The sequence below is a fragment of the Bacillus rossius genome, chromosome 6, assembly GCF_032445375.1.
Source record: "Bacillus rossius redtenbacheri isolate Brsri chromosome 6, Brsri_v3, whole genome shotgun sequence".
Lineage (NCBI taxonomy): Eukaryota > Metazoa > Arthropoda > Insecta > Phasmatodea > Bacillidae > Bacillus > Bacillus rossius.
Genome location: NC_086334.1, coordinates 14,771,432 through 14,799,431, shown reverse-complemented (window position 1 = coordinate 14,799,431; position 28,000 = coordinate 14,771,432). Strand labels below are relative to the sequence as shown.

General features: G+C 41.9%; 1 protein-coding gene across 3 annotated transcripts in view; it reads left to right on the top strand.

The window, feature by feature from the left end:
* Window positions 1–607: 607 nt before the first annotated feature.
* LOC134532690 (organic cation transporter protein-like) overlaps window positions 608–28,000 on the top strand; it is a 40,161-nt gene continuing 12,768 nt past the window's right edge. Inside the window, exons 1-4 of one of the 3 annotated variants that reach the window (XM_063369398.1) lie at window positions 608–646; window positions 22,679–22,995; window positions 24,934–25,037; window positions 26,587–26,741. In XM_063369398.1, the coding sequence (XP_063225468.1) occupies window positions 22,684–22,995; window positions 24,934–25,037; window positions 26,587–26,741 (571 nt within the window). In that variant the 5' untranslated portion in view covers window positions 608–646; window positions 22,679–22,683. Of the gene's footprint in view, window positions 647–1,113; window positions 1,179–1,305; window positions 1,357–22,678; window positions 22,996–24,933; window positions 25,038–26,586; window positions 26,742–28,000 lie in introns of those variants that run through there. The other 2 variants (XM_063369397.1, XM_063369396.1) reach the window with 2 other exon arrangements.

Below are 28,000 nucleotides of genomic sequence, written 5' to 3'. Positions count from 1 at the left end.
GTCCTCTCGCCCCCACTCCTGCACCTCGCCCAGCCAGGGGCCCGGGGTAGCCACGCACCGCCAGTAGCGATGGAGGCGGCCTGCCTCGCGGACACGACCTGCGCAGCGCAGAGTGGTGAGTGCAGCTCTCTTATGGCCCGTCCTGCGACCACATCTGCTCCCTCCTCCGCGGTCAGGAGTCCCCTCACCCCCACTCCTGCACCTCGCCCAGCCAGGGGCCCGGGGAGCCACGCACCGCCAGTAGCGACGGAGGCGGCCTGCCTCGCGGACACGACCTGCGCAGCGCAGAGTGGTGAGTGCAGCTCTCTTATGGCCCGTCCTGCGACCACATCTGCTCCCTCCTCCGCGGTCAGGAGTCCCCTCACCCCCACTCGTGCAGCTCGCCCAGCCAGGGGCCCGGGGAGCCACGCACCGCCAGTAGCGACGGAGGCGGCCTGCCTCGCGGACACGACCTGCGCAGCGCAGAGTGGTGAGTGCAGCTCTCTTATGGCCCGTCCTGCGACCACATCTGCTCCCTCCTCCGCGGTCAGGAGTCCTCTCGCCCCCACTCCTGCACCTCGCCCAGCCAGGGGCCCGGGGAGCCACGCACCGCCAGTAGCGACGGAGGCGGCCTGCCTCGCGGACACGACCTGCGCAGCGCAGAGTGGTGAGTGCAGCTCTCTTATGGCCCGTCATGCGACCACATCTGCTCCCTCCTCCGCGGTCAGGAGTCCTCTCGCCCCCACTCCTGCACCTCGCCCAGCCAGGGGCCCGGGGAGCCACGCACCGCCAGTAGCGACGGAGGTGGCCTGCCTCGCGGACACGACCTGCGCAGCGCAGAGTGGTGAGTGCAGCTCTCTTATGGCCCGTCCTGCGACCACATCTGCTCCCTCCTCCGCGGTCAGGAGTCCTCTCGCCCCCACTCCTGCACCTCGCTCAGCCAGGGGCCCGGGGAGCCACGCACCGCCAGTAGCGACGGAGGTGGCCTGCCTCGCGGACACGACCTGCGCAGCGCAGAGTGGTGAGTGCAGCTCTCCTATGGCCCGTCATGCGACCACATCTGCTCCCTCCTCCGCGGTCAGGAGTCCTCTCGCCCCCACTCCTGCACCTCGCCCAGCCAGGGGCCCGGGGTAGCCACGCACCGCCAGTAGCGACGGAGGTGGCCTGCCTCGCGGACACGACCTGCGCAGCGCAGAGTGGTGAGTGCAGCTCTCCTATGGCCCGTCATGCGACCACATCTGCTCCCTCCTCCGCGGTCAGGAGTCCTCTCGCCCCCACTCCTGCACCTCGCCCAGCCAGGGGCCCGGGGTAGCCACGCACCGCCAGTAGCGACGGAGGTGGCCTGCCTCGCGGACACGACCTGCGCAGCGCAGAGCGGTGAGTGCAGCTCTCTTATGGCCCGTCATGCGACCGCACGGGATCAGTAGACAGAGACATGTCTCGCAAGACGGTGTACCTACACCGGCATGCATACCCAGCTCTTCCGTTAACATTACTCCGCGCCGGTGATAGAAAACGTTTCGATTTGGAAAGTATGTCCCTCCCCGCGAAATTCGCCGCGTTGACTACTCAGATGTGTCGATCGTGACTAGTTGAAATATTAATTTTACACTCGTCGTGCTCGTGGTTCCAGCATCATGCCCGTTCCACGGCGACGCTGAAACGGATCACGGTTTACATTACGCCATCCTTCTGCTACGTCTGCCATGCACGGAAACGTAACAAATAACCGAAATAATTAGATTGTACTTCACGGTTACAAAAACTTATTTTAATTAAAAAAATATATTATGGTGATAAACGAACATTACACGGTCAGTTTTTGCTAGCCTACATACGAAATGTGGGCGAGTCTTCAGTGCTCGCTAGAGATATGTAACATCAACCTTATGTAATGAGCATCTTCGTGTGTTCTCATGTTACAAATACACTTATAATACGTAACTTTAAGAGCGAAATTTAACATAGAATTATTATTTTTAAAAAAATAACGCCGATCATGATAAATGTAAGCAAGTTGTGTTTTCTACAACACTTCTGCACGCGAATCACACACGTAGTGACCGAAGATATATTTACGAGTGGCTGATCTGTCTTTAACTTGTGTTATCCGTAGCTTGGTGTACAGAGAAACTTGGATAGAAAGTCACGCGTGTCTGCGGCCTGGTTTATAAACTACGCAAGGTTCGCAAAGTCGCAGAGTAATTGTTGTTTTTTCTTAAATTATATGGTCAACAGGTTTACTGCAACATCCAGAGACACGATTACTTTAATCGGAATATTGTATCATATCTTTATAAATAATAATACAGTTTCATATTTAAATCTTTTGCCTTAGCCGGGATTCGAACTCTGGATCCCTTCCACCGTAAGCCAGTGTGCACCTGATTGCGCTACCGACGTCGGCTAGCAATCAAAGCAAGTAAATCACGGTCGTTCACAGAGTTGCCAGCCATATCACACACAATTTGGGTACACTCACCTCAACATTCGGGTACTTTCGGAAACGAGAAGTTCTCAGTTCGGGTGTCGTTCAGGTAAATACACAAAAAAAAATTATAAAAACAAAATATTCCTGTTTTTTAATACAAATATACACTGTTCTGTTAAATCTCATAACAGCGTGATAGTTTAAATGCAATATTGGCTTTACTGCTAAGGTCCGTGCGTTGGATTTTTAAATGCCCCGTTTGTTGAGTGGAAAAAAAGGGGGGGGAATTAAAATACTATTTGAATTTACTTGAATACTATCGCAGACACCTGTGACGAATATGGTATTTTCCGTTTAAAAGTTCGTGTAACATTATTGTAATTATTACCTGTGATATAAATATGACTCCTTATATTTGTGTTTTGCTTTAATAGTGTATCCTAGACAGTGTGAAAAGGTAGGGATGTTTGTCTGTGCGTTACGGCCAGGAAAAAGACTTTCCATCCTTATTGGTTTTCCATTCCAAGTGAACATTTTTTTCTATTATTTTTTTTCTAAATTCTGTTACATTTGCATACGGTAGTGGATCTTCACAGATACCGGCTACATACATAGTAATTTGGGTACGTGTACCCGAATCTGGGTACGTCTGGCAACACTGGTCGGTCATAAAGCACTCAAGAAGCAAGACGTCACCAACCATACATACGACTACGATTTGTGAAACAGTAGAAAACAAATTCCTTTCCGCGGGATTAATTTAATAACTCATAATTATCATGAAGATATGTGAAATTGTCAATCATTGTATTAAATAAGAATTGCAACTATGTATTTTCACTGTGTGAAAGTTTTTTAAAAAAAAATTCAACTTTATGTTTACAATAAAAACAACATTCTTGTTTTCTGTGCACATAAAGTTTGCGTCTTCAATGTAGAAGGCGGACACGAAATCAAGTTGGCCGATGCTGGCGTTGCGTTTTTGCGTATATCGTGGTTTATAAACGGATATTATTTGGAAACTTCGTTTTTGAATTTTCTGCGCGTCGCGTTCTGGCGTTTCTTGCTTAGTTCACAAACCTGGCCAAAAGAAGTGATTTGGTACATCTGCTAGCCATTCGTCGGAGTCGTGCAAAGACACAATACGTGACCTCTGCGACAGGACGTTAATGTTAACGAATGCACGTTCACAGTTATCGCAGTCGTGACATGAACCAACACAATTCTTAAAAAAAAAAAAAAAAAAAACTTTATGCAAGGTCGACCGCTTCCCAGTATTTCTCAAACATTCAATTCAACTAACTTCAGTTGACGTCAGAGAAGTCTGTACCCTTGATAATTATAGCGTTCTGTGTTTTTTTTTTTGTGAAGTAATGTTCCGAAGCCTGGGAATTATTTATGCGTGGTAATGGTACATATAATAATTTTTTTTTAATTTGTATGTGATTATAGCTTCTATTTACAACTTCAAGATAACGTATAAATCTGTTTAACTCTGAATTATTTAAATGGTTTGTTGCGGTACTGTTTGATAGAATGCGCAGCTCACGAAGTGAAGAAACGCACTGAGATTCCGGCCTTGTTCGAATTGGCTAATTTTGTATATAAAATGTATACATTACTAAATTTTCTACACACATGTAAATGATTAAGTATTTCATATAATTTTGTTTATTTGTAGCTAACGAAATTTACACAAATTAAGAGATAAATAAGGTCATAGAATACACTTTTGTCGGTTGTAACCTTTGTAATAAATACGCGTGTGAATGTTAATGACTTTATTTGCAACATAAGCTTCTCGAAGTCGATTTTTTTTATTCCTGAAGTAAAAAACAGGATAACTAGGTCGTACTGAAGTTCTGTTTTTCATTGTGTCGATTGTTTTATATTTATATTTTCTTAGTTTCACAATACAATAATAATTATAAATTTTCTAAAATTATGTTCTGCCGAAATTTTTAAAAACATATAGACTAGTTTTAGTTCAAAATAAGAAAAATTAAATCTAAGATAAAAATTTTATTTCCTTGTATATGAATAGTGGGACACTTCCATTAGTAAGTATTGAAGTTGAATCCGTCTATGCTACCTCCTCTCTCCCCACCCAAAAGACAAACCAATATTTCAGGAAAACATCTTTGTTAATTCGTAAATGATTCCTGTAATTCCCACTGCTGTGCTCAAACTGGTTAGTAAATTGTCTATGCCAATATTGTACAATGGAATTCAGCTCATATAGATAGATACCTAAAAATTTCGCGTTTTTATTTGGAGAGAAGCTGATCTGTATAGCGTTAAACACTTCACCTGCGTCCTCATTGGACCATATTTTTTTTTTTTTTACCTGCCCCCAAAGACAAGATTAAAAATTTAAAAAACTTCAAATGACCCGATTACATGCAATCCGTTTGGATGGTGAAATGTGGTAGTAGCCAATGGAAAATAGACACCGACTAATTAAGCACAAGTGTGTGGAGTGAATGCTTACACAAGAAAACAACGTGAATAACTCACGTTTGACACATCTAGAAATGATAGCCGGAACTTTGAAGGTACGGAATGCCTTCTAGCAGCCGTCTTCATGCCCTCAAAAGCAGTATCATTGTTATTAACTTCCCAAATGTCACTTTCAAAGCAACACACGAGATGTTTGTTCGCAAACACTATTAAAAGAACAACGGTGGCAGAACAATGCGTAGACCATCGGTACTACGTTTGAAAACTGTGACATTTGAGTGTGTTACACGTCACAGACTAGGTATACACAGGGGCATGTATTTTTCGCGAAAATATGCCGAGACAGGATGAGAGTTAAAACACTGTAGCACCGTCTGTGTTTTGTGATTGGTTGAATTTCTTTCAGGTACAGTTTTACTGTTGGTTCACGAATCAGAGTCATTTATAGTAAACGCAAACACGTCCTGAACGTCCAAGTAAAATAAGGCGATTGTTTTTTGGTTTATTTTGCACATGGTCACCAATAACAAGGAAGAAAACGCTGGGGTAAGTATACCTAATTAACGTTAAGATATTTTCGCGAAAAAATACATAGCCCTAGGTATACACAATAATTAAGTGTGCGTTTAGAGGAAGTGGAAGAGAAACAAAAAACTGAGCTGCTTTCTGTGACCGTACACCCCGGGCTGGGTGGGTCTGATGCCACCGCCAATTCTGCCCGAGCGAAAGTACGGCAACGTCGTGCCTGCCCGACCGAAAGTGCGGCAACTTCGCGCCTGCCCGACCGAAAGTGCGGCAACGTTGCGCCTACCCAACCGAAAGTGCGGCAACGTCGCGCCTACCGACTGGAAGGGCGGCAACGCCACTCCTGCCTGACTGAAAGTACGGCAACGTCGCGCCTGCCCGACTGGAAGGGCGGCAACGTTGCGCCTGCCTGACCGAAAGTGCGGCAACGTCGCGCCTGCCCGACTGGAAGGGCGGCAACGTCGCGCCTGCCTGACCTAAAGTGCGGCAACGTCGCGCCTGCCCGACTGGAAGGGTGGCAACGTCGCGCCTGCCCGAGCGAAAGTACGGCAACGTCGCGCCTGCCCGACCGAAAGTGCGGCAACGTCGCGCCTACCCGACCGAAAGTGCGGCAACGTCGCGCCTACCCGACCGAGTGTGCGGCAACGTCGCGCCTACCCGACTGGAAGGGCGGCAACGTCGCTCCTGCCCGACCGAAAGTGCGGCAACGTCGCACCCGCCCAACTGGAAGTGCGGCAACGCCGCAGGCTGTGGGTCAACCCGGGTCGTGCACCCCTGTTTGGCGCCTCTGAATCCGTACGCCTGTCAGAGGCTAGCTGTGTCATTGAGGATTCATTTATAATTATTAGGGGCAGGTATTTTTCGCGAAAAAAAAAAAATCTGATTGCCCATTAGATTGTAACAGCGGTTTCTTCCTTGTGATTGGCGGCCGTCTGAGAGAACAGTCGTTGCCTTATTTTACTGAGCCACTCGGGACGCGTTTGCTTCCGCACTGAACTGCTGTGATTGGTGTGTGCTGAGATTAGATACGTGACTGAAAGAAACACGCTCAAACACGAAACACAGACAATGCTACTGTTTTTTTTTAATTTCAACTAGTCTCGTAATCTTTTCGCTTAAAATGCATGCCCTTTATTATTATTTTATACTTTATTTCCTTTTTTTGGGGGGGGGGGGGGGAAATAAGTGGAAATACATAAAAAAACACCTAATTCTCCGAATTTAGTTATTTTGGTTTTCTTGCAGAATGTTATCTATCAAGCCATGACATCGAAACACTTTTACAAAATAAATTGTTTTACGTCATTTGGCGAGCGTTGTAAAGGCCCACGCTCAAAGCCTTAGCCTAGCCAGAAAAAGGTTGTTATGCTCTTGTTATGCAATTGTTACGTATTTGTGTATGTTGGAAAAAGTCCCTCTTTCGGAATTTAACAGTCGTAAATTCCTTCTTGCCGGTCAAACACGCAAGTATAATATAATATAATAATAATCGAAAGATAAATTATTTTACTATCATTTTTTTTTGTTGGCCTGCAGTAACTTAGGACTGCTTGTTTCTGAAGCACAGATGTATTATGGCGTTATAACATGATGGGTTTTCCCCGGGAAACCGCGAGTAGTAAGATGCGCATATGAAAGTTCAATTTGCTCTCAGTTTGCATGATTAAGCGACGCAATTAGCGGCTCTTGAGGCACCGCCAGCAAGCAGCGTTGTTTACAAGTGCAGCAGCGAGTTCTGACGTCCGCCAGTTATTACCTCTTAGCGGACTCTGCTTAACACAACGGCTGGTAATCGACTGTTTTGTTTACTGGGGCCATCCGGTTTGTAAACCGTAGTGTACGTACGCAGTTTCTACGAGGATTCAGTTATCAGTAGAGACCTGTAAAATTCGCGGATTCATTCGGTGATAGGCTAGAATTCAAACACATATACCTCTTAGATAATTTTGCTATTGGCTTACTGTTCATCTGGACGAATCTCAACCAGTTATAAACCCTCAACCAAAGAAGGATCTAATCACAGACAAACCAGCTGAGACGACTTACAAGTCGGCAGGCAATGAACTTGCGTTATTTGCCAGAGTGTACAAGGATATGTGCAGTCTATCCCGAAGGCCATCGAAACCGCGAATTTTGCATGTCTCTAGTTATCAGCAATCACGAATAACACTCTGTTTACTTTAGTTAAATTATTCGTTAAAAAGCCAGTGAATATACTACAATTTCTAGCTGCGCAGGTGGCACACGTCATTAGCCTATGAGGATAGTGGAGTTGTTATCTTAGAGGTCATTGAAACAGCTAATTTTTCCAGTCACTAGAAATAGAATTGAAATTTTCGTCCTACTACACTGTCAGAAATCACAGTAAATGTACGGACTTTTCAACGAAGAATTCGCCCGTTTTTTAGAAACTAAACCGTATTTTCAGTTACCTATGTTCTTTTAGGGTAAAAGTAGACGTAGAAAAAAAGTTTTTTTTTTTTCAGTAGTCTTAACAAGTTATTGATTGTTTAATAGTATACAAAGATTATTATTTTGGATTCATGCTCAAAAATAAGTGAAGTTAGTACCTGTGAATTTACGAAGATGATGGCGGTAAATTAACGAAGAGATCCCTGGGTAATTTGTAAACTGTTATCTTCGTAAAGTTGAAGGTGGGGGTTTCTAACAGCGTGGCAAGGTGAACGGATCTCTGAAATCAGCCAGACCGCTGGGGGCGTCCCCTTCCCCTGGACTGTCCTGGCGGCGTGCCGGACCTTGACCCCACCTCGCCTGGGGCCGGACAATGGCGACTGCCCTCGGCGAGGCGCCGCGACCAGCATCAGAAGCGCCGTCGCCGGACGGTCGCCGACTCGGGGTCGAGCGAGAGTGGCTGGTCAGAGGTCGGGGAAGCAGCGGCTCGACGGTGAAGCAATTCCACCCCGGTTCACGGCCACCACGATCCCGCTTCTCGCCTTGCTTTCCAGAAATATCACTCCACAACGCCGAAATACCACAACGCCGAAGTACACTAACGCCGAAAAATGTCATTGCAGGACTGCCACAAAGGTTAGGTTAGGTTAGACTAGGTTAGGTTAGGCTAGGCTAGGATAGGCTAGGTTAAGTTAGGTTAGGTTATATTACGCTAGGTTAGGTCAGGTTAGGTAAGGTTAGGTTTGATTGTGGTATTTCGGCGTTAACGTACATTTAAGAAACACACACACAAATTCATTCAGTTGTTATTTCGGCGTTGTGGCACACAGCAGTTTTCTAACTGTCGGCGTTGTGGTCAATTTTGACATTCGGCGTTATGGTATTTCGGCGTTGTGGTAACGACCCCTCCGGGTGTACGTAGGGACGGTTCTTCGCCGCAAAACCACGGCGACTCAGTCCCCGAAGTATGCGATAAAAGTGATCACAAACAGTGTAACAACTGCCAGTTTTATTTAAATGATTAAATATTACGAACTTTGTAAAAAAAATATTTGTTTTCTATGAAAAGTTTCCAAATTGAAACCCGACTACCACGTATAATTATGCCCAAAAAGGTTCGTGTCTACCTTTCGCCCGTACTGTTTTGAAAACATGATGTAACAGGTTTCATACTGTGAGCTAAACGTACACAGCAGGATTTTTTTTGTTTGTTTTGTTACGTGAGTCTCTTGGAAAAAGAAATCTCATGGTTTCTTCATTGCTTAATAATTTCTTTGGAATAAAAAGCGTAATTTAAGTAAAACTGAGAACTGTTGTTGAATAATAATCGTCGCGCAAAATATTTATATTTCTGTGTAATCTTAGTTCAAGCGCTTGTGGAAAAAAAAGCATTGAAAAAAATATTTGTTTATGCTTTAATGTGTTGAGAAATCCTTTGTGTAAAATTCAAGTGCCATTAGCTGCCAAGCTGGAGAAGAGAACATGACAAACATCAAGATGTGACTCTACAAGCCGACAGTCAAATTTCTAAGAAAGAGAAAAAAAAATCGAGAAGAGAAAAAAGAGAATCAAGTGCGAATATATTTTTTTTTTTTTTCACTTCTTGGTGGCACTGTACATCCTAGCGAGTGACTGTCTAGATTTTCGAAGAGCGAACAAACAGCGGTAGTAACAGTTTAGTTCATAATTTCGTAATAGATGGCGTTGTTTTGAATTCGTAACGCGCTACCGTTTGGTGCGTCCGTCACGTCTTTCCTAGGGGTTACCTGCTTCAAACAAAATAAAGCTTGAAGTTAATGTTTCCTCTTTCACACCAAAGCACCTGCATACTTTTTTGCATTAACAAAGATTTTATAATAGATAATTATTATTAGATAATATCATTATTTCCATGTAGACCTTTTACGTATATTTTGAATGATAAAAACTTTATGTTCAAGCTTGTCAGTTCAAGATTAAAATACGTTAGCTAACTCATTATATACCTGGTAATGTACAAAAACATCCTTAAATTAACTAACTTGTTTATTTTATTTTTTTTAATTTTAAGGGGAAAATTCAACAGTGATGTCAGTTTCAAGGCAAATCTGCTCCTTGACTTTTATTATGCGTTAAAAAATACGAGCCTAAGAGTCATTCTAGTCGAGAAAGTGTTGTGGAAACGGTCTACTGCCTCGGGAGATGAGCCCGCTATAAAAAGTGGTTAGATTTGTCGAGTAAAAAAAACGTTCCTTGCGGCATACTTCCAATTCGTCTGCGGGAGTGTGCGAGGCGAAATTCACGTCCGCAATTATCGTGGCCGTGTGTTTTATTTTTATTTTTTAAGTTGGCCCCCACGATTGTGGACGAGGCTGTCTCTCCGAACCTTCACAGCTTCCTGTCCGTGTGGGAAATGAGCAGTTCTGAAGTCCTCTGCCAGTCAGCAGCGCGTGAAACCGCACAGCTTTCCTCTCGCGCCGTTTTCGCGTCGCGCCGCGCGGCACGCTGGGTAATTTCAGCGAGTTAATTACAGACAAAACGTAAAGGAAACCGTAATTTTCAACCAGTTCGGCAGCGGGAATTAAAGGCTCTGATTCTCCACTACCGAATGTTTGTTGTTGAAGACAGGCTACAATGTAATTTTTTTTTTTACAATGTAATGGCTACAGCCATGTAATTTTTGCGAAAAAAAAAAGATTTTCGGACCAGATGTATATTAAAACTGTGTATCATTTTCTGTGTTTAGTGGTGAGCTGCGTATCCAATGTCAGCACACCAATCACAGCCATCCAGTGCGGAAGCAAACGCGTCCTGTTTTACGCCTAAAAATTACTCTGAAAACATGCGTTTTGGCCATTTTAACTCCTTCTAAAAACACAGTTTAAAAACTTCTATCCGAAATAAAAAGTACTTTTCGGCCCTCAGCAAACTCTTAAAAATGCTTTTCGTAAGCAGACCCCACTCGGATATCTTGTGTAGCTTTGAAATCGCGGGTGGGCGGAGCCATTAAACAGTGACTGCGGGACTCCCATGCTCCTGAAATCGCCCTCAGCACAGCACGGGTTCGAGTCCTGACTGCAACCCCGCCAAACCACCCAACTCATACACAACACCTCAGGGCCACCAAACAACCGTAATCTACATCACCATTAAAACCTAATACATATTTTCTCAACTAGAGGTAGTTGGGCGGCAATCCGCGGCCTGGAACTCTACGCGGGCCCGCGGTTCGATGCCCGGATCTTGCACTCGGACCTCGAGGCCCGCATGTGGCTGTGATGACAGTACAGTTGCAGCTCGCCCTGCGGCGGTATTGCCTGATTAATAGGGGCATGCAGATTTCGCGAAAAGATTTCGAGACTAGATGGAAGTTAAAAACACTATTGCATCGTCTGTGTTTCGTGATTGGGTGAGTTTCTCTTAGGTACATATCAATTGTAACACCGACCACAGTGATTCAGTGCGGAAGTAAACGCGTCCTGAGTGGCTCGGTCAAATAAGTCAACGACTTCCCTCGCAGACGGCCGCCAATCACAAGGAAGAAACCACAGGTGCGGGTATACCTTGCTTGCAGTCTAATAAAGTGTTTAGATCTTTTCGCGAAAAAAAAAAAAGGCCTGCCCCTACTGATTAATAAAGACCCGGAAAATTCGCTGGTTCAATGACCTCCAGGATAGACTCCAATATCCTCTACACACTCGGGCAGATGTCAACTGTTCACTGGCTGCTGACTTGTGAGTCGTCTCGACTGGGTGGCCTGTGATTCGACACTTCTATGAGTGAGGGTCTCTAAATTGGCCCTCAGTCCTCCAGATTAACAGTGAACCAATGACAGAAGCAGCACTAAGGTACGGTTATTTAAATTTTAGCGTAACGCGTAATGAACCCGCGAATTTTTCGGGTCTCTACCAGTAGCGGATCCAGAAGGGGGGGGGGGGGGATTAAGGGGCTCAAGCCCCCTCCAAAAGCATCTGGGCCCACTATTGTTTTAGTGTTTGCCTTGATAAAGCCTAGCCTCAGTTGGGTCTTTGAATATATATATACTGTATAGAAGTCGCCAGCCCAGGTTAAAATTTCTAATACGGTTTTGAGGTAGTTGGTTAATTCACCGCCGCAATCGCCACCGTCTCCAGGGCATCGACTTGTGGTGGTCCCTAGCGGACAAGTGTGGAACTCTTCAAACACCCCTTCCCCCTCCCGTGGAACGACCTTGAGCTGCAGTGAATGATGGAGGGGGGGTGCGGGGGGAATGACAGCGGGCGACAGCGCTGCGCTCTAACGTGTAAATAACAACTAAGGGCGCGGTTACACGGGACCCTGAACTACTTCAGGTGAACATGTTTAAGTAAACACGTTTACAAACGCGAAAGTGTACGGTTACACGGTAGTTGCTGAAAAGTGTGTTCAGCTCTAAAACCGATTGTCTACTGTCAACGAATGACTGTTGTTGATCTTCTCTATTTTGTATCCAGAAAACGCGGGATTTTCTCACTTGTTTATACAGTATTATCAGCAGAAATTTAATGTGTTTTCATATTACTCAATATTTTTTTTACAAATCGGGAATTTAAACAACATACACAGTAAATTTTTTTAAACTTATTTTTTATTATTTTTGAGCGAGAGTACCTATCTCAGTTTTAAGATAATTAATGTCAGGATCAATTTTAAAAAAAGTAGTATAATTACCTGTTTTTTTTTTGTTGCATTCGGTAAAATATTACTCTACTTGTGCCAGGATACTTTCCATCTTGGATTTCTGCAAAGGACTGTTTATATTCTAAACAGTCAATCAGAGGCTAATGTAGAAGATATGTCGATCTGAACTACTTTGCCAACCTGTTTAAGTTAAATGGGAAATGGCCTCGAACGAAACATGTTCAGACTGTGTGTAACCGCACTCAACAGCTGAACATGTTCACCTGAAGTAGTTCAGACTCCCGTGTAACCGCGCCCTAAGACGATACAGGGCGTTACGGCAGCGCACTGCAGCGGTGAAGTTCCCAAGCTGCTCATCATACGCTTCTGAAAAAACGTAGAGTAAATCCTATCCACTCGCGACTTCTATACAGTATATATATTCAAAGGTTGGGTCGAGCCCCTCCCAAACCGAAATCCTGGATCCGCCACTGGTCGCTACTGATGGAGCAGCAAGTCTGAGCCTGCAAGGCGCGGGGAGAGGCCGCCGGCCCAAGGCCGCGCGCGGAGTTGCGCCGCGCCCCGTCGGCGGGGAGAAAGCCGTCGCGCGACGGGGGCGCCCCAGGGCTGCAGCCGCCGACCTACCCGACCACCGGGTCTCGGAATGCCGCCCTGCCGGCTCGCTCATGCAGCGGCCGTCCCTCCGAGGAGGGGGGGGGGGGGCACCCAGCTGGAACCAGTGCAGGGTCGAGCAACTGCACCGTCCCAAAATTTTCCACCTTTTATCTTACCAACAACTGCTTACCATGACCACTTCGCTGCTACCCTACTGCTTGATTGTGTGTGTGAATGCGCGAGTGACTGGTTTTAATGTAGTAGCACCTATTTTTTTTTTCTTTTCGGTTTTGATACTATTTGCTGTATGTTTAATTACTTTCCTTTGTATGAATGTCTATGCTTAGTTTTTAATTATATTTAAATTGGTTATGGTTGAATCTTTTGCAATAGTTAATATTTGAACATTAAATTAAAATTTTAATTTGTTCTCTTAATATTTAGTCTATATCGTGCTTAGTTTTTAATATTCAACTCTTTGATGTAATTGCAGAAAAGTGGTTAAGTGTAAGAGAAGGCGTACCGCCTTAACTTCGCCACCAATAAAGACGATAAATAAATAAATATATAAATAAGAACACCAGGTTTATATTATCCAGGGATCTTCGTTAACTTACCGTTACCCAATGGCGGCTTCAGGATGACTTTTCGGGAGGGGCTATCGCAGAAAGAAAAGTCGTAGTTGCAAAAAAAAATTGGTCAGATATTGGCCTTGGAATATTATTTACAAATTACAGGTTTCAAATACAGAACCTCAGTAGCTCCATGCAACTTTTGATGAAATAAAAGTTTAACATATGAAATTAAAAATTTAAGTAAACATAAATATACACTAATCAATAAAATTGATCTCAGGAGGGGCTATCGCCCCCACCGCCCCCCTTCTGGAGCCGCGCTTGACGTTACCTTCGTAAACCCACAGGTACTAAGTTTCAGCATGAATCATAAAAAAAAAAAAATTATAATCTTGGTATATCAGCCTAAACGTTTAAAGTCTACAGAAGATACACTCTATGTACATTTGTTCACGCGTGTTTTTACCCTTGTTTAGAACGAAACATGAAACCCGGGAGTCTAAATTACGGCGCAGTTTCTACAACGATACGGTTATTTAAAATCAGGAAGAACTCCTCGTTTATTTCAGTTTAAATTCTTCGTTGACAAGTCCGTAAATTTTACTGTAATTTCTAACCTTGTGAAGACACGAGTTGAAAAAAAAGAATGATGAATGATGAATGACACATTTAAAATCCATTAAATAATCGATGGATAAAGCGAAGAATTTGAGGGTGACTTAGAGGATTGTATGGTTGAATTAAGGAATGTATCCGTGAATTAATTAATGGAACGACGTATTGAGAAATGTATTATGATTTAGATAACGGATGAATAAAGGAGCGAATACGTCGACACAGAGATCAGATGATGGGATGGAGCGCCGACGGAACGCCTTGGCGGAAGACACGGGAGCACCCAGAGAGAACACTGAGTGCCTGCAGCAACGCGAGCTCGAGGCCTCGGCCCGTGTTACCACGAGATGGTACTTGTGTAGACAACATCTGCTGCTACAGCGTCCCCCCAGAGGCATCACTTCAGCCAGCGATACGATCACACAAACAGCACTTGCAATTACACGGAATGAAGACCTTCTGTCCTTGAACCCAGACCGGGAGGTGATCCTTTGTACGGCGAGCAACTGAGATTCGCAGTGTTGCGCCTTCAAACACACATGTGTTCTTACGAACCACCATTATTTAAGCTTCCGGCTGGTTTTGTGTGTAATTCTCCTTTCAAATTAAGCTCTGACATAAAAGGCAAAGGTGTCGTTTGCTGTTAGTGAGTAATGACGTTTCATAGCGATTAAAGTGAGTAGATATTAGTTTTTTTTTTTCCCCATTTCATAACTGCATAACCACACATTAATTTAATATTGTGAGCGATGATGAGCAAAATTTTCTGCACTATAAATGAAACGCCGACTATTAAATAAGTAATCCACGAATGAAGTTGTTTTCCCATAGTGTTAGAAATTACAATAAATTTACGGATTTTCCAAAGAATAATAACCCTGAAGTAAAAAAAAGCGTTCTTTGTAACCTCAGATAATCTCGTAGAAACTACGTCGACTTCCGGCTTAATAGTTCTGTGTTTAGTTGTAAAAAAGGTTAACACACGCACAAAATAAAAAAGGTTTTTGCGGTAGACTCCAATATCAAGACTAGGATATAGTTGTTTTTATTACGCCACATTGTGAAATAAGCTCAGACCAATGGTAAAACAAATCATGCTTCAGATTTAATATAGACATGAGATATGTTAAAAGTAGGATTGTTGGTCAAATCCACACCAGGCACATTTAAGTTACCAAGTATTAATTTATCCTCTGGAGATACTATAAATTTGTCTTCTAGAGCTTCAAAATATGTAGCATATATAAGTCAGTTTGTTTGACAAGAGATACAGATGTTGCCAATTGTTAGAAATTTGTTCACAGATGTTTTAATTTTGATCTGTACTGATTCCATTCGATAGTTGATCATATTGTTTGGTTGTCAAGATCTGATGAAATTTTTATTTTAAATTATTGTAAAACTCATAACCAGCAATTTTTAATGTCAGTATAATTATATTATTATTTTTGACTCACATGAAAAGTAAGTGAACTCAAAAAACCCGTAAACTTACGAAGATAACAGTAAATTAACGAAGATACCTGAATAGTTGTAAACAGCGTTCTTCGTACGTTTTAGATGAAAATTTCCAAGAGTGCGGGTTGTGAATTGCAGTGTATTTTTTTAAAGAAAGTGTTTGAAGTTTTTCTGTGGACCAGTGGTGGTGAGGCCATGGGCAGGGGCGTAGCCAAGGGGGGGGGGGTTAGGTGTTCTAATTCCCCCCCCCCCCCACTTAGCCAAAATTATTTTTTCTTAACTGAAAGCAGGTTAGCTAAAAGCCTGGGTGTCTTACTGCTATCACCGGCCACTGCACTGGAGGGGAAGAGTAAGCGAGCCCTACCGATTCTCCTTCCCTTCCCCTACCCCTGTCGCGAGCAGAAGCTATAAGGTTGTGACGCCGTGATGGGTCCCAAGTTTTCAAATATCTTACACCTACTGTATTTAACCAGCGCGGTAATTATAAGCAGGTGTTCACTGGGCTTCCAAAAGTGTAAGGATCGCTGTGTATGTATAGAATTGAGACAACGACTTGGTGTCATGTAACTCTTCAAGCTAAAGCTAATTGTTTCCAGGAATAGATCAGTTCTGCCGAAACCCAACCCTTTTTATTCCTTTTTTTTTTTTTGTACTGTCGAGCTTCGAGCATGAATTATGATCATAAACGAGGACCTTGGATTGATAAAAATATCTTGAATTAATTTCTTACTTCATCACTCAAACAATTTTTTTATGAAAAAATTAATAAAATTTTTACCATTACAATATTTAAAGTTAAGTATCGAAAACTGCTAAAATAGCACTATTTTACACCTTAAAATCCACATTTTTTTCCGGGGGTGAACCCCCGCTTTATTAAGGGGGGGGGGAAAACCATGCTTCTTAACCCCCCCCCCCCCCCATACACAAATCCTGGCTACGCCACTGGACGCGGGCAGTGCCTCGCGGCGTGCTCCTGAGTCGTCGACGGTTGGGCTCCCGTGAGAAAGAGCCCATTGTTTCAACACCTGGAGCTCCCACCGAGGCTGCCGTGACGAGAGGGACAGAATGACTCAGCGTCCCGACACTAGCGTGACTCCCGAAGACACGCGAATTGTTTTTTTTTGCCCTGCGGGGAGTAGAGTCCTCGAGTTCCGAGCGGATGGCCTTAGTTCGAAAAACAAATAAACTTCCCGTAGCGTATTATCACGCCCCCTTTTGTTGCTAATGCAGCGTACGTTAAGGGTTCCGCCCACCCGGGCACACACACGGTGTGCAGAGCTTCAGGAAAAACAAACGCGATTTCAAAACTACTCAAGATATCTGAGTGGAGTCTGTTTACGAAAAGCATTTTAAGAGTTCGCTGAGGGCCGAAAAGAACTTTTGATTTCGGATTAAGTCTTTAAACTGTATATTTAGAAGAGTTAAAATAGCTAAAAGGCGTAATTTTTAGGCGTAAAACAACTAATACAGATTCTTGAAAGCACTTAAGGGACTTGCATTACACATTTATCTTCATTTCTCGGCCATATTATGTTACGGTTACCGCTCGAATTTCACAGTTATCCTGTGACGACGAGAAGACTGCCCGTCAGTTCAGAGCTTTGCGCTTAGAGGCTATACTTACCGCGCTAGAAGCACCAACGAGCGTCGCGCTTACCATCCCGCCTCACTAACACACATACACCCCTGACGAGGCGGGCCCCTTAACACGTGACATCATGAGGGTTGTTCCGAGCTGCGATCAGAGAACCCAGGTATGCGAGTAAAATAATCTGTTATCCTCGCTTCCTTCCGGGTAAAATGAATGACATCATATGTAACAGAACACAAAATAAATTTAAACCAAGACTGTTGATCATTGTAACGCACTGTGTGCAAATGTTGAAAGTGATCACCGTATTTTTCGGTTCATGAGTCACTGGAGGAGAAGCAAGTTTTAACAAAGTCATCAAGAATACTACGTCGCGTCGCGTGGTTAAGCAATACAAAGCTTAATATGACGAGATCACCGGGATGTTGTCTCCAGATCTGTTTGAGTCGTCTCGGCTCCGTCTAGTCAGAACAGAACCAATTCAACTTCCCTCATTACATGAACATAGAGCTTTGCGGACATTGGCTACCGAGGACTTTACTGTTTCACTTAATTTTTTTTTTTTGTACTTTTACAAGGATAGTCCTTGGATACTCAATTGCCAACGTTATTACTTGTAAAATTGTCAGGCAGAAAAGTTTACAAAGCTGTGCCTTGCAGTTTTACAAGTGATATTGTTGGCAACTGAGTTTCCAAGGATTTTCCTTGTAAAAAGTACAAAACAATTTGATACTGAACCGTGGTTCAAAAGTCCCGGGTTTGGTTTTGCGTGCTTAATATTATGGGATATTGTGGGATTATTTTTTTTTTGAGAGTTAATTACAAACTAAAACATAAAACACATGTGAAGGAAATAGACTGAAATCAGCCATAACCTTTTTTTAATAACCATGCCATTATTTTCCTGGAGAAATTTGGAGAACCAATGGTAAAACAGATATTGGGAGTACAATCCTAATTCGTTTTATATTCATGCCACCTGCCTCTGGTCCCTGGTCGCCGTAAGTTGTTAGAAACCAGTGTAAAATTCATTCCGTGGCGGTACAAAGCAACACAGCCACGTCGTCAATTCACGACGCGTAGGCATTCATCACAATTCAACCCGCGTGTCCTTCGTAATTGGCACCGCTGCAGCGAGACTGTGAAGTTCAAGGACGGACACTTCCCGCTACGCGAGTGGGTGGCTAATTAGGCTAACCTGTCGCAATTAAGGTGCGTACGCCTTCAGACCTCTGTGACCAGCGTGAAACATTCTCATTCAGACTTTGTGTCCATTTGCCGATTGTAGCTGAAACGTATATTTATATCAACTTTGCACTTAAGATTCGGCTTCACCCTTTTAATATTTTTTGAGGTATACTTCTTAAGGCGCGTTATGAAGAAATAATGAGATTGAATTGTTGCGATGTGCGCGCACTATTCAACGAAATTTTCACAGGAATTCGGCGGACCCCACGTGTATGAACATAAACTCATACATAGTCAGTTTTATAAAAATTGAGGAAAATACCAAACGTGTTGGTGTGCAAACTTAAACTCTATGATAGTGGAACTACCCTGGAATATAGACTAAACTATTCATATCAAAGAGTAACTTCAAGTTTTAAAAAACTAATGGTTACTGGTATTACAACAATTATAATTCATTTTATCATCATAGGCTTCGTAGATCAGTGATTATACTGCGCGATTAATAAGCTTAAGGCCTGTGTTTTAAAACACGGCAGTGGAAATTTATTTTCATTTATTTTTTTTAAATTACAGTTTACTGGATAATAAATTGTTCTTTAAGCAAATTTATACAAAAACATTCAATTTTTTATTGCATTGCTATAGTATTATTAAATACATAGCTCAGTCCATTGGATTGATTATTTCATCCTATGTAGGCCTATACCTTCTATTTTTACTTAAAGTAATATAGAATTAATTACGTTTCTTGGTAAATGAATTTCTATGAATTCCAATAAGTAATAAATAATAAAATTTTATAATAGTACAGCTAACCTTTAATTCTTAATTATTTATAGTCATCTAACGTGTGTTAAAATTATATAGAATTAAGTTTTTTAATGAATTTTAACAAGGTGGGCAGTATTTTAATAAAATTCCTTGTCAAAAACCAGATCTGAGCAGGGATTTTGTTTTTTCAAGTCGGATTTAATTTTTATCGGAGACGTTTCATGATATGTTTTAACCTTTCGCTCCGCAATTCGAATAGTTCGATAGTCGACGTACCATGCCGTAATGGTGGAGTCTTTGTTCGTAGTTCCTTACAAGACTGGCGTGTTGACTAGATGCAGTGCATTGCACGTAGAGGTCATGCGGCATCTGGCGCGCCAGTTAGTGTGGCCCTTAGTCCTCCCCACGATTCTGTATCTTGAAACACGCGAGAAGGCTCCAGCCAGACTGCGCCCGTAAGTGCGTAAGTGCGCGTTTCCTGGCTTCTGACGATGAGATGAGCGGCGCTGTTTGCTCAAGCGTCTTCTTAACACAGGTAGTCGGCGATTAGCAAATAGTCTTGGCTACTCGCTACATTCTGCTCCGGGAGTAGGCGTTCAGACAAGGCTTGCTAAAACTTTTTTGTTTTGTGAACACTTCCATATGATACGTTGAAGGTTACAAATTGTTTTCTCTTGCTTAGAAAATTTAAATTTTGAAATGCGATTATTTAGGAACGCTGTGCTTTTAGGGATTAAATAGAGCAATACTTTAACCACTCTAATATCTCACTCTAATGGATGAAACAGGGGTCAGGAAAGGCGTGTAGTGCTAATTCCACAGAGGTGAATAATTCCACAAGTTCTGCGCCATGAAACCACCCGGCAGAATGTTCTCACTTTTCGACGAAACTCCCAAACACGAGTTGAACGAAATTGAGTTAACTCCATTATGTGCGTGCTTGACTGTGCCTTAGGGCGTTGCAGCTATAGGACTAGGTTAATTGGCGTGTCGTCCATTCATTACAGTGAGTAATTTGTGTGCCACGTTCTACTTTTCACCAACACACTGCAACGCCAACGTGAATTGGCGCATTAGAAAAAAATAAACATTTAGACTTTCGCAGTTAACACGCAGGATTATCGAAGATATAAAGACCTAACAAACACATAAAAAAATTTTTGTACTTTTACAAAAGATTCATTTTGGAAACCCGTTGCCAATAAATAGTTTGTAATACTACAACCAGGATATTTTAGTTTGTAGAACACATGGCTTTTGTTATATTTGCATAAATGAAATACGTTTTTTCAGGATAATACTGAGTATTTCTTTCGAAAATTGGTGCATTATAATATTTTAATTGAGGTTTCATTCAAGTGTAATACACACACACACACATATATATATATATATTTAAACCATGGTAGAGATAATTAAATACTCGATAATTGGACTTCATTTTATTTTTGCGCAGTTAATACTGAAAAGCTATTTAAGGAAATATTTACAAGTAACTAATTATTGGAGATACTGGGACAAAATAAAACATAAATTCCCGGGTAACAATCCTAACCCAGTATTACTGCGAACACGATTTTGTAGTGATGCAGTTGTTTTCATGTAAATGTACAAATGTACAAATATCTATAATTTTTACATAAATATTTCTGTTACATTTACAAAAAATGTACTATAATTCACGATGGTAAAAAAAAAAGTACCTACCATTCTAGAATCATCCGGAGAATAGACCCTAACAATTTTCCTTTTACTTCAGGTAGAGTAAAAAACAATTTATAACCTATAATTTGTTCTTAATGGTGGGAGTAACCTTTAGACATGCAAGCGATTATTTTTTGTTTTGTTTTGTTTTGTAATGCCTGACGAGCAAGCCAAGTTACGAGGCTAATGGCGGATGGGGGTCGACACTAGCATGCATGTCTTTGGCCAGCTGCTTCCTCGGGAGTGGTGCAGGTTGATGTTCTACACAGTCGCGAACCTATGGCACTACGAGGCGAACAAAGAGTTCTGTAAGGTCAGGCTTTTATTTTTAACGACGCGTGGTTTTTTTCACAGAGGCTTGAGATGGCGAGATAGCCAAAGACTACAATTTGGCTCCAAACTATTTCATGGCCCCGCCCACCTATGCACATACACGGCGAGCAGCGCTTTAGAAGAAACCACGTGATTTGAACGCTGTTAGAATTATCATAGTGGTGCCTGTTTGTGAAAGGAATTTAATAATACGCTGAGGGTGTATTAGTATTTCTGTTCCCGTATTTAAATTCTAAACTGTATTTTTAGAAGAGTGAAAACCGCTAAAACGCGTGTTTTCAGATAAATGTTTAGGCATGAAACACCCGGTACAGATTCTTGGAAACACTCAAGCGACCTGTATTCCACTTTTTATTCACTTCTTTGCTATATAAAGTATGTCCGTAAAGTCATGCTGCACTTTCGACCTGTCACAGTAAATCAACGAAACAAGACAATAAATGTGAAAATCTTCGCCAAATAAAAGGTAAACTCTCCATACCTGTTCAGTGCAGTTCGATGTGGCCTTCATATGTTGCCCTACAAACATGTTCTAGTTCTTCGCACACACGGTTAAACGTCTGGTGTAACAGGGTGTTTAACGTCTGTGATCCCCCGTTTTAAATTATAAATGTCGCTGATACGTTCACTATACACATGATGCTCCAAGTAAGCCCAGAGGTAAAAGTCCAATGGCGCTAGGTCCGGAGATCGTGGAGGCCATGTCTCGACAGCACCCCTGCCTGTCCGCCGAAACTCACGAACATCCTGGTTTGCAATCTTGGAGAGTTTACCTATTATTTGGCGAACTTTTCACATTCCTGCCTTGTTTCGTTGCTTTCCTGTGACCGGTAAAAAGTGCACCATGACTTTACGGACACCCTGCTAGTGAAAACCGCTCAGATCCCATAATTTCCCTGTGCACGACGAAGAGACTGCGCGCCAATCCACAGCCTTGCACCTAGAGGCGATACTGTGCTATTGCAGAAGCACCATCGAGCGTCGCTGCTCGCCGGGCTCCGAGTGTTAACCGCCATTTACAGACAGTTCAAGATTTTTTGATAGCGTCCGATCACGAGTACCATTTAAGAGTCAATACGCTGGTCTAGACAAATTTCTGTTTCATGGTTTCGATTTTAATGTGTCATTTTTTTTTGGAAATTGAAGAAGGCTATGAACGGGTGTTTTCACGTACGTTTCTAGGTATGAAAAATTCTAAACCTGGTGTTGTAAAAGGTACATGAAAGTGCACTTGTCTTTAATATTATAGCATGTAACGATAGCGTCACCATTTATAATTCCAAAGAGGCATGCCAGTTCGGTGTCTAATGCATAGAGGCGAAGAGACGTGTTCTGAACGGCTCAGCGCCTCCGCACCTTCAGAGCCCGGAGCTGAAGAGGAGTGTTTGCGTGCCGCAGGCGCGATGGGCGAGACGGGAGACCAGGGGACCCGGCCGGCCAAGGGCGGGCAGCCGGACAGCGACGCCGTGCAGGCGACCATCGGCGACGTGGGTCGCTGGCAGGTGGTGGTGTTCCTGTGGATCGCGCTGCTCAAATTCCCCGTGGCCTGGCACCAGCTGGGGATCGTGTTCCTGGCGCCGCCCGTCGAGGCCCGCTGCCAGCAGGACCTCAACTCGTCCGACCACTGCATGGCGCGCGGTCCCAACGGCACGGAGGAGCGCTGCACCAGCTGGCGGTACGACCGCTCCGTCTTCACCGAGACCATCGTCACCGAGGTGAGACGCTGGTCATCTCGTGGATGTTCTTCAGTTGAAGTCACTCTGGTTAGGAGACTCGCAGTTTTCCCTTTGCCCCAAACCACGCACATCCCAAAAACTACACTCTCTGATGTGAAACACCGCGCTCTCAGGTCGGTATTCCCAAGACACAAACATGAGTGTTTAGTTGTTGAATAAGCCACACCTACATCCTGACCGTATTTCTACTGCACGATGGGACACGGCCAATCTCCCAATCCCTTATCCTTAGGGAACGGATTTTGGTGTCATATCGGTTGCCGACTTGCTGCCCACATTCTGCGCATGCGTAGAGCTCACATTTTTTTATTAATTTTGTCCAGGTGGTTGACCCGCTTCTGTTGCCGTTAACTCGTATATATAGGCACTTATGTGATCATCGTGGGACGTACCAAGTGTGTTGGTGTGCCAAATGAAACTTTATGATTACGAAACTATCCTGGAATATATTTTGTACACTTTAATGTTCTTAATAAGATATAATTACAACTTAAAAAAAAGTTTTTGAGAATATTAGAAAAGGTGGTTCCCTTTTTGTGCGATTTTTGTCGTAACAGTTGTATCGATGTTTGCGATACGTTCGCTGTAATGTGTATAATGTGTTGAGACCTTTTTTCTAGCTTCGCGCAGGGCACCGTTTATTAAAAATGCTGTCTATCTGTTACCTTACTGGGATTCCTTTTGGACCCAACCTGGAATACGGTCCGCGAGTAAGGTTGTGTCCCATCAAGGCAGCGCTTATTCGCTACCTTACCCGAACTTCTTCGAATACCATCCTAAGTATTGGTTACAAATATTATTATTAAAGATTATATACGTTAAATGACTTAGCACGGGTGGATAAATATATGTACATTTCATACTTAAGGAATGAACATTAAATCCCATTTGTTATGAAAATGCATGGCAACATGGCGATATGACTAAGAAGCCCGTGTTTAAAGTTTCAAAAAAAAATTATTTTTATTATTGTGTAGTTTAATTTTTTTCTGTAACGTTTTAATCTCCGTACGCTTACACAAAGCAATCAGTGTAGTTTTTAAACTTGTTTTAATTACAAATAATACAATATTTTATAGAAACATATAAAAAAATTCAAATGGAATATATATATTTTTTAATAGGTACATTTTGATTTTTACAGACAAACAAAATCAAGCTTATTTGTAAGATAAGTATATAGAAATTATATGAAAATTTTTTCATAATATTATTAAGACAGCAATACCTCAGCCCTTGCTTGATAAATAAAGTTAACACTAATTATTTGAATGGAAAAAAAAAGTATCCATTTTCATCAGCAGTGAACTTAGTCAGCTGTCCCCTTAACTAGAGCGACAAAAGAAATAAATTGTTTTAAAAAACCTTAGCAAGTGGCGGGCACGCCACAAATTCAATTGCAGCATTGTGTAGAATGTAAATTTTTTTTTGTAATTTGATAATAAATCTTCACGTAAATTTAACAGATATGTGTGCATTTGTACATTTACGTGGAAAAAAAAAAACTGTATCAACACAAATTAGTGTTCGCAGTACATAATACTGAGTTTGGATTCTCACACGGGCATTTATGAATTGTTTTATGTTGTCACAGTTCCTCCAAAAGAAATACAAAATAAAGTCAAAATTTTTATTAGGCTATTCGTTTATATTTTCCATAATTTGAAAAAGAATTATGCTTGAATGAAATTTCAATTCAAATTTTAAAATTGTACGCCAATTTTTCGGAAGAAATACTCTGGTTTATCTCGGGAAAAAAAAAGTATTTCATACATGTAAAAATAACCATAGCCATGTGTTCTATAAAGTTGTGATATCTTTCTTGTGGCATTACAATTTATTTCTTGGTAACTGATTTCCTAAGGAATCTTTAGTTAAGAGTGCGGAAGATGTTTATTTTCTCTCTCCTCTCCGCAGTGGGACCTGGTGTGCAGTCGTCACCAGCTCTCCAACGTGGCCCAGATGGTGTTCATGTTCGGTGTCCTGGCGGGGAACTGCTTGTTCGGCATCGCGGCGGACAGGTGAGCTCGTTCGATATACCGATATATCGATTTATCGCTTGAGTAATATCGATTAAGATTAAACATCGATTTTATCGATATACAGGTGTATAATAATACACAATACTTTCTACCCGTGCTTTACTTATCACAAAATTACTATAGAAGTATATTTTATATTGAGTTATTGATACATCTAAGCTAATATATAATATTATCATCTTAGGTCCACGCTTCTACTATCACGTCATCGACCTCTGCCCTCGCCCAACAGTAGACCTGTAACTGCATTGCAATGCTTCAACTTACCAACTTATGAATTTTCCCTACTGGGAACTCCCTTTTTCTCCCTCTTTTTAAGTAATAATTTGTTCTTTACGAAGTTTTCGGTCCAATATTTTAATATTTTTTCTGCCAAATTTATTTACAGTTAGTGTGTCTTTTTTTTTTGCTTGAAAAATGTTATTTTATTCAAATTCCATATACTTAATCGGATATCAAAAAAAAATCGGCACTAAACTATTGTTGTCAAATTATCAATATTTCCGATATATCGTTGTCATCACTGTCTACGTTCTTATCAGGTTGTTCTTGGCTGCTATAAAACAGGTGATTTTGGTACTAGATGTAAGCGGCTAGTTTCCTTAATTATTTCGCATATGTAATTTTGTATCTTTGCCAGTAATTTAAGTAAAATCAATAATATAAATATTGTTGATAGTTTATACATGATCATACCACTTCAGAGATTTTCATTTGATGGTTTTGTGACTCTTAAATGTCAATTAATATTTTTCTCATAGCATGAACAAAGATGTGTAAATGTGTGTTTTATAATTTTGAATTAGGCCTAACCATTTATAACCTTTATAGTAAAACTTTTATTTTATGATATTATTTAATACAATTTTTTTTAATTTTTTCAAACCCTAGGAAATCTTTGTTTTCGATAACTTTCAATAAACCGTGTATTGATTGTATTTACGAAAGTATTATAAAATTGTATATATATTTAAAACAATACAAACTTTTAATTTCAAACTGTATACCACACAATTACTTGTTCTTTGTCCATACAAGAATTAACATAAAAAGAGTGGCATTTAGGTTTCACAAAAACATTTTAAAAAACCTCTAAATATTTTACAACCTGTTATAAATAACTGCCAAAGACATGTTATACATTTATTTTAAAACATGAGGAAAACACAAATTTAGAGAAGCTTCCCTGGGATACGCCCCTTTAAAAATCATTTGTGAACAACGCAGTGACAAAAAAAAATTTACGACAAAGATCACAATGAACATATCACAAAACAGGCAAAAACACCTGATACAGATATCAACAACAGACCGCCATGTTGGTGAAAAGGTGACATTACGGAAACGGAAACGTGGTGAGTAACAAGAAGCTTTTACTTCAAACGACTGGGGAAAGAGGAAATCGATAATCCTACTCTAGCTGTGATATATGAACCGGTTACAGAGAAATAATCGATTTGTTCAGTTATAGATTGGATGTAGGTTTGCGGCCGCCAGCAGGTGCAACAAATGACGGTCGTGTTCGCAGGTTCGGGCGCAAGAAGCCTCTGGTGGTCGCCATGGCGCTGCAGTCGCTGACGGGCGCCGCCTCCGCCCTCGTGCCGTGGTTCGAGGCCTTCCTGGCGTTCCGCTTCCTCGCCGCCTTCGCCACCGGCGGCTCCATGATCACCTCGTTCGTCCTGTGTGAGTAGCCCTTCGTCCCCGAATAACATCAGCGTGCTCAGCCTCGAAACTTTTTTTAATGTCTCATTGACAACTCGAAATTTCCGAAGTTTACCATTTTCGGAAAGTGTAATAAATAATAGTTATTTATTCTTTACCAGGAGTCTAGCTAAGGCTATGTTACGTTTTTCTAACAAAAATGAAAGGATGGATATTATAAAAACGTCATGACCGTAATATATATATATATATATATATATATATATATATATATATACTATTTTTTTTTCACCAGCGATCGCATAATTTCGAAAAATGTCGGAATTGTTAGGACGAGGCTCTATACCGGTTTTCTCTTGGCCCAACTTAGCATAGTTTTAAGATAGAGCAGTTAGTCATGGCGTCGATCGCTGCCATTGCTAGCCAATCCCCGTACAAAGCACAATAGTTCATTAAACCTTTTCCCTTCATGGTTAATCTCCAGCATATCTAAGCGTGTATTTATACACTTAGTTTTAGTTAGCTTTGGAAAAACAATCTGTCATCCCTGTAAAATGTAGGCTTCTCATTGTCAATAGATTTAGTAGGAATCCTTCTAAGTAATGCGATACGCACAGTTGATTTTTACAGTTATGGTCAAGGTAACGTTTACATACTTTAGATTTCTTTTTAACTGTGGGGTTTAAAAAGTTGTGCATTAAATAAGGTGGGGCCCAACAAATAATTTGTCCTCGAACCCTTGGTTTCTCTCGGTGGCCCTGACTGCATTATGTCTTCACTAAACACAGGTTATTCCTAGGGCCATGTATGTTTCGCGAAAATATTTCGGGACTAGCTGGAAATTGTCTGTGCTTCGTGATTGGTCAAGTTTTTATTTCAGGTGCATGTCTACTGTTAGAACATCAATCACACACATACAGGGTGATGTAAACACGTAAAGACAAGCCTTGACTTCTCTTGCAGGCGGCCGCCAATCACAGGGGAGCAGTCACCACCGCAGGCATGCCTCATTGCTGACTGATGAGACTTCAGAATATTTCACGAAAAATACATGCTCCTACTTTTGAGTGTCCTCTCTGTACTCGTTACTCTATGATTAGAGAGTCGGTCGGGAAGCAAACGCAGGAATGAGAGTCACACCCGAACTGGTCCGGAGTTTGCCGAACGCTCGTGGGAGAAAAAAAAAACACATTGCCAGAATTGATTAATTACACGGTCAAAAAGAGTATTTTTAATAACACTCACCTAACCTAACCAACCTTTCATTTTAGTTACGATAA